We start from the raw sequence: 8244 nt of genomic DNA, 5'->3' as shown, positions 1-8244 counted from the left end.
TATAATAAATCTTTGAAGTCCACTTTTACTGGAAATATAACGATCCAAAGATAAAAGAACTGATAAAAATAAGCTGTTATGTAGGAGCGCTGTGTCAATATGCCATAGCTGTGTACAAACGCAACCCGCGTTTGAGTCTCGGCTCGAGGTTTGTCAGTTTTTAAAAACAAGATTACATAAATGTCGACTTTAAAAAATCTGAAGTCCTTAACACCTAGAACACACTAAACACCAGCTTCATCTGCAACAATCTATAAAAAGACTGAGATGCTGCTGGTCTTTAAGAAGAGTAAAAAAATGACACTGACAAATAAGAAGAAATAGTTAAAATGGACAAAGATTTGATAGGTGATTAGAAAACTAAGTGACTGTCACACTAAATTAACATAGATTGTGTGTTTTCTTGATTAATCATTTTGCAAGATTCCTTAAAAAAAATTTTTTTGTACAATCATACACTTGCCAACCATTAGAGGGCTCATTCTGCGATTAGATTCAGAACAAAACATTCACACAGGGATTCGAGCAGGTAAGCCCAGGACGCATTAGAACTGGTGCTCATTCTGCCCAGTGATTGAATAAGAGCTCTGTAAGTTGTTTACGTTCATTATTATTGTAGACATGCAGTAATTTAACGCCGTCTCTCATCTCGTGATGCTTTGCAGACTCTGCTGTGTGCGTTCATATGTTTTGAAGGAGATGTGGCTTTTGAGACTCTGTAAGGGAGGATGGAATCTTATGCTTTCAAAGCTAGCTTGCTATTGATATCCTCTCTGAAATACCTTCTACCTTACCTTTAATACTGTAAAGCTGCTGGCTTTAAATTGTATAAAGTGTTATATAAATAAACATGAAGTGACTTTATTTGACTTGAGGTCAGAATTACAGAGCTCTCACATTGTTATGAACAGATGCTTTCTTAACTGCAATTTTCTCACCACTGTCATTTTTCACATCACTGTCACCACTGAATGTTTATTTTGTTATTGAGAGAAAAGTGTGCAGCAAATATTTACATAATCATCTAAACACAGCTCCCAGCAGTATAGGCGATGCTGGGATGTTTGCTAACATTATACCGTTGCTCAGGTGTTTCAAACTTCTTTTTACCCTTAAGTGAAGAACTTTGCTTAGGAACTTTATCCTATACTGGCTTACAAGTCACAATTCTGATTGCTATACTGCGTGCTAACTTGTGCTGTCATGAATTCTCTTGTGGCTTCAGAATCCCATGGCATTAGTCTTTATTAGTCACATGGCATCTGCTTAGCAGTAAGTGGAAACACAATAAGTCAGACCAAACGGAAAAGGTAGGTATAGTTTGCGAAATGAAACACCGCTGATTGGACGAGACATCTGTCAATCAAGACATGCAGAAAGTACAGCAGGCTGTGGCAGTAGAAAGTTGATCCGCATGTGCAAATATTAGAGTTGTCTATTTAAATGGTTAATTTAGTGTGACTAATTATGAAAAAAAATAATAATAAATGAATCTGCCCACCACTGTCTGGTTGGGCCAGACAAAATTGCAAAACAACCCGATCTGAGAAGTGGGAGATCAGTCACCCTTTTAAAGTGCCTAACGTATACGCAGAGGCGACAGAAAGCAATGGGAGGAGAGAGGGGAACAGGATTGGGAAAGGACAGTGAGCCGCCCCGTGACCCACATTTTCACTGATAATTACTGCAGTGAAAATGTATTTAAACCTACAGTATCTCTATTTTTTTTTAAATTTACATTGCAAAATCAATAATGGTTAAAAAGGCAGTACAGTTTTCCTCTTCATTTCTTAAAACGTGATGTTAAAGTGCATTTATAATCTATTACAAAATACTTGCATTTACTTGATATATAAAATGTGATGTTTATTATCATTCTATAACTACAGCAAATGTTTCAAGTCAAGTCACCTTAATTTATATCGTCTAGCTCAGTCCAGTTCTCATACAACAGCAGCAGTACAGTCAGATCAATGATATTGTTGAATTTTAAGTGTCCCAAACTAATCAAGCCAGAGACAACAGTGGCAAGGAGCCCAAACTCCATCAAGTGACAGAATGGAGAAAAACCTTAGGAGAAACCAGGCCAGTTCTTCTCTGGCCAGACGAAATGTCACAAGGGTCAGTATGTGACGTCCAAGGATGAGAATGCGTTGGATTCAGGCTACATTCAGAATTCAGATCGGGATTGGTAGAATTCAAATATTTATTCAGTTCCTTTTGCTTGAAGAATGATTCATCACGCCTGCATGGAGCCAAAGCTGGCCATAGGGTTTCCATAAATAGTTGGGGGAAAAAACTACTTCTACTTCTGTATGGATATTGGTAATGGCAAAGGGTCAGTTTTTGGATTTTTGTCCAGTTTTTGTCAAATTATCGATTTTTCTTTTATTCCAAAAATCATTAGGATATTAAGTAAGGATAATGTTCCATAAAGATATTTTGTAAATTTCCTACCATACATATATAAAACATTTCTATTTGTGAGTGAATGCAGCACAATCGTGAACATAAATGGACAACTTTAAAGGCGATTTTCTCAATGTTTCGATTTTTTTGCACCTTCAGATTTCAGATATTCAAATAATTGTATCTCGACCAAATATTGTCCCATCCTAACAAAACATACATCCATGGAAAGCTTATTTATTCAGCAATTTCAAAAAATTGACCCATGTGACTGGTTTTGTGGTCCAGGGTCACATATCATATACAATCTATGTATATATATGAAGAGTTCAGATGCAAAAGCCTCTAAGTGCCATCTGAAATTTTCTTCTAGAACGATAATTTTAATCATTTTAATTTTTATCAAGCTCATATATTTAAGTTCAGTAATTTCACTTAAATGGCAATGAAAATTACCTATGATTTGTCATTTAAGTGAAATAACTGAACTTAAATATACAAGCTTGATAAAAATGATCATTCTAGAAGAAAATTTCAGATGGCACTTAGAGGCTTTTGCATCTGAACTCTTCATACAGTATATACACACTAATAACAGACATTTTCCTTCATGTACAATGAACCATTAAAGTAAAATGAAAGAGAGAAAGTTAATATGATTCAACCTTATTAGATAAATATTTAACAACCTGAACTCTGATTTCCTTTGTTCTAATTCCATAGATTACTGGGTTAAAGCAGTTCGGAATAAGATGATATGACAAGGTGCTTAACACTCGTATATCTCTAGGTATGGTAGGCACCCTGTAGCCAACAAATGCAACAACAACACAGAAAAATGCCACCGCTATGACCATTAAATGTGTGCTACATGTCAAGATGGCTTTTTGGCGTGACTCACCAGAAGGAGAGCGAGATATAATGACAAAAATAACAATGTAAGAGCAGACTACAAATGCACAGTCACATGCTACTAAGATGAAAGCGATTGTTCCAGCCATATGGTTCTTGCTCACATCACCACAGGCTGTATTAACAACTGATGTATGCTCACAAACACAATGATAAATCACATTTGATTTACAAAAATAGAGTGGCCCAATCAGGCCGACCATCGTAGCAACACAAAGCAAGTTACGGAAAAAAAATGACAAACAGAATATTATTGAAGTTTTAACCTTTACATAGTCATGGTACTGTAAGGGAAAAATAATGGCAAAAAATCTGTCGACTGCCATCAGAACTAAAATTGTCGACTGGAAAAAACCTGCCATATGCAGACAAAACGTTTGAACAAGACATTCATCTTTGTAAATCATATTTCTACCAAACAAAAAACTGATTAACATTCTTGGAACAACAAATATTGGCTGTATAAACCCAAGAGCTGCAATAAACCCGATCAGAATGTACATGGGTGCATGTAACTTGCTTTCTTTTACAATCACTAGCATTATAATTGAGTTTGCGAACAACGTGAAAGCAAAGATGACAAGAAAAGGAATGAAAAGGTATCGCCGATACTCTTGCAGATCCGTGAATCCAATCAAGTAGAGTTCCTGATGAGAGAAGTTGAATGTTCTGTCATCCATTCCTTGGATCAAAGTTCGCTTTGAATACATAAAACAGTTAATAGTTACAGTTTAGTTTAACAGTTTACAGTTAATGCACAGAAAACATGTTTACAGAAGCAATTAACAATTTAAGCAAAAATATACATACATTTAAGCATAAATAGTGTCCTTTAACCTTCAAATGTGGTTTGCATTTTATGCTCAGACCTGCATCAAAGGAAACTTAGAGATTTAATAATTAAAACATGCTAAACATTAGATGAACAAATCTATTTCTCTTTTAGTTTTTCAGGTCTGTAAAATGAAACCTAAAATCTACAACAGCATGCGCAAAGGCTTTTTAAATCTTATTCTTTTAGCTCCCCCTCTTCTGATTTAGGTCATGCTACCTCTCTTAAATATTCCCTGCTCCCCTCCCCTCCCCTGATACAGTGCTAGGACAACAGCTTGACATTATTATTACTGTTGTTTGTTGTTGTTTTCCTTAATGGGTATGGCTTGAGGCAGGATTCACTTTTGGAAGGACAGAATAGGTTGTGCAGTCTTAACAGGCCTTATTGTTTCAGGTAAAATGAGGGTGCGGTTAAGTCAAATGAAGGTATCACCTATAAGATAAAAATTTAAATGTTTTTGTTCAAAGTTCCATTCATCTATATACGAAAAAAAAAAAAAAAAAAAAAAAAAAACCTTTCCGAAATAAAGATTTTAATCTGCTTAAATGCCAGTCAATTAACTAATTTATTAGCAGTTATTGGACACTGTTTACATTTTTTATTGTATTCCACAGCTACTCCAGCCACTTGCTCGTTTTATTTAAATAAAATAATTGTGTTGACCAAAGAGAAAAAAAAATTAAATACTTCTGATTTTGTAGCTTAAATCAAATTTGATAAGACAAAATTAAGGCTTTAGTCAAGTCAAGTCATCTTCATTTATATAGCGCTTTTAACAATGTAGATTGTTCCAAAGCGGCTTTACATTGATAATAGGAAATTAGAGTAAAAGAGATTGTTTTGGCTTTATTCCAGCTCTAGAATAAAGTTATTGTCCAGCTAAAGTTAGTTTGATTGATTTACTTCCGTCGCAGCGATCATTAGTTATTAGCTTAGGGGCCGCTAACACGACACCATTTTAACAGAAATCTCTTAAGTTCTTTCTGCGCAAACTTCAAAAACACGAACCAATGAGAATGCCGATGGCGTGCACATGCACATTACGAGTTCAGTCTATAGGTATATGCATTTGAATATTTGTGCACAGGCGTGAAGTCCTTCCCTACAAACCAACCCTCAACATACTACTTGTCTATAATGTGTTATGTGTATGCTAGGCCAAAGAGATGTTTTTAGTCTAGATTTGAACTGACAGAGTGTGTCTGCTTCCCGGACAATGTTAGGAAGACTGTTCCAAAGTTTTGGTGCTAAATAGGAAAAGGATCTACTGCCAGCAGTCGATTTTGATATTCTAGGTATTATCAACTGGCCGGAATTTTGAGATTGCAATAGACGTGAAGGACTATAATGCGTTAAGAGCTCGCTCAAGTATTGCGGAGCTAAATGTCACAAGCCAGACTGCACCCACCCCTAAAACCCAGGACCACCTCGAGGAGCGTACCAAAGACCGGACAGACAAGTGGAATAAAGTTTGACAAGTTTTATTGAATAAAATTAATTTAAAAGTCCTAATGGAGCCTCTGGGTCCGCCCCAACAGGTGCGGAGACCGAACCTCTGACCCCCGGGAAGGCGTGGATTTCTTTGAGGCAACCCGTGCCAGGACGTAACGACTAGGGGAGGAGGAAGTCGGCCACCGGCCCGACCAGCAGTTGAGTATCCAGGTAAGTAGAGCGGGACAGGGTCTCGTGGTCGATAGGGTCTTTCTTTGGACAGACAGGTGAGTTTCCAGGTAAGTAGACCTTCCTAGGACGTAGAGCAGGACAGGGTCTCGTACTCGGGGAGGGTCTTTCCTCGAACAAACAGGTGAGTATCCAGGTACGTATACCTTCTTAAGACGCGGAGCGGGACAGGGTCTCGTGGTCGAGAGGGTCTTTCTTTGGACAGACAGGCGAGTATCCAGGTAAGTCGAACCGTCGACAATCGGGGCGGGGCCAGTACGGGAGCTGTTGGCCAGTAGGAGAGTCTTCTACCAGGCAGGTGGGTATTGGCAGTAAGTGTTTCCCTCAGCAGTCGTACACCAGGGTGGAGAGACCTTCGGCCATCAAGCTCTTCTAGTGACGAACAGAGCAAGTAACTCAGATAAATACGTTCTTTCACCAAGTAAGAATAAGAGAGCTTACAACAGGGGGCGAACTTCTGCAAGCAGATGACGTGAATGCTTCCAGTGTGAGCCTCCTCTTCAGCAAACGTCACCCAGAGGGGCTTCGACGGAGGAATTCTTCTGCTAAACAGGCAAAGTGAGTAACTCAAGTACGTGCATACTTTTCTTCAGTACAAGGACCAGAGCTTACGGCTGGGGTATGCTTCCGTCGGACAGACGAGGGAGTATTTCCAATGTGAGTCCTTCCTTCAAGCAGACATCACGTAAAGGGGCATCAGCGGAGGAATACTTCTGTTAAACAGACAGGGTAAGCAATGCAAGTACGTGACTGTTTCTCTTCAGTGCAGAGACAAGGGCTTACGGCTGGAATGTACTTCTATAAAGCAGACGGAAGTATGTCCAATGGGTGTCTCTCCTTCAGGCAGACATCACGTAAGGGGACATTAGCGGAGGGATTCTCTATTGAGCAGACAGAGTAAGTTATACAAGTGCATGCATGCTTTTCCTCAGTGCAGAAACAAGAGCTTACGGCTGGGGTGGGCTTCCGTCAGACAGACGAGGGAGTATTTCCAATGTGAGTCTCTCCTTCAAGCAGACATCACGTAAAGGACATCAGCGGAGGAATGCTTCTGTTAACCCTCTGAGGTCGACAAACGCGCCCGTGCGTTTGGCTAGATTTTCTCCACATTGTAGCACTATAAACTTAAATTTCTCCGTCATTTATGGTCATACAGAAAAAAGAAATATAAAAAAAGTATCTGTGATATTTCTACTTTTGTATGTGTCCACTTACAATCAAATCAAAACATTGTGCTTTTGTAAAATAAAGAAAATAGACAGGGTGTGCGTTCTGCCTCTCCGTCGTGGTGAACTTTTTTTTCTTGAGCACGTCTATAAACTGAAACAAAACTCAGCGAATACTTGTCACACATTTATGAGCCATACACCTTTATAAACATTTAAGTGTGTACTTTTAAATGATCGGATTCAAAACGAAAACAAATATTCTCTGTTTAAGTAATTTGTATAAAACCAACAAGATGTCCAGCTTCTCAAACGCTTCCTAATTATTTTTTAATTTACCACGCCCACTAGCGCAAAAGATATTCACATGCAAATCTCCACATGCAACGCGATCGCGCTCATTACCTCAACAACAAAACACTTCACTTCACTTTTCGTCGAGTTTGAAAGACGTGCCTGAGCTTACATTGGATTTACATCAGAAGAAGAAGAACCCGATTTGAAGACAAGAAAGATAAGGTAAGAAATTCTTGCATATTAGTTTGCTATTGTTGCATAAATTTCACATTGCAGTTGAACTGTTGCTAGATATATGGTGAATATTATAATATTTAGACCCGTGTTTACTGTTACTGTGTTTGTGGATATCTGCTCAAACGTAGATATGTATATGGTAACCATAATGTTTTATATTTGAGCGCGACCGCGTTTGAATCTATCATATTTTGGATCGTAATCGCGTTTGAATGTATCATATTTTGCAGCGCGATCGCGTTTGAATGTATCATATTTTGCAGCGCAATCGCGTTTGAATGTATCATATTTTGGATCGCGATCGCGTTTGAAAAGCAAACGGCTTCATGTTTTTACTATTATCTCATTTCATATCATCATAACGAATGGAAACATTTGAAGTAACATGATAATCAATATATTTTTCTCTAGCTTAGTTGTTACTGAAATCTTTTGGAAGATTTATACTGTTATAGGTTATTATTATTTTATCCAGCACTGCACATAGCTTATGCCTACAAGGCACAACAAACCTGGTGTTCACTGTTCATTATATATTGTTGGAAACATTTGTGTGTGTGTGTGTGTATTCTGTGAATTTTAAAAAGCAATTTTAACCAGAAAAATCTAAAATTTATTCCCAAAATCGTGCAGGCCTTTCTCTTGATATCAGTATGTTCACTTTTTTTTTCAGGGCCCAGATGACACTGAGTCCTGCTGAATTCAACA

At 38.0% G+C, this 8244-nt stretch overlaps 1 protein-coding gene across 1 annotated transcript; it reads right to left on the bottom strand.

Annotated features, from left to right (window-relative positions):
* Positions 1–3059: 3059 nt before the first annotated feature.
* On the bottom strand, positions 3060–4001 carry or55d1 (odorant receptor, family 55, subfamily D, member 1; the record flags this gene model as incomplete). Its single annotated transcript, XM_084125803.1, has 1 exon — positions 3060–4001. The coding sequence occupies one exon, from the start codon at positions 3999–4001 to the stop codon at positions 3060–3062; it is 942 nt and encodes a 313-aa protein (XP_083981929.1).
* Positions 4002–8244: the final 4243 nt, after the last annotated feature.

Source organism: Abramis brama, assembly GCF_963993115.1.
Source record: "Abramis brama genome assembly, chromosome: 10".
Classification (NCBI taxonomy): domain Eukaryota; kingdom Metazoa; phylum Chordata; class Actinopteri; order Cypriniformes; family Leuciscidae; genus Abramis; species Abramis brama.
This window is presented reverse-complemented; position numbering and strand designations above follow the sequence as displayed.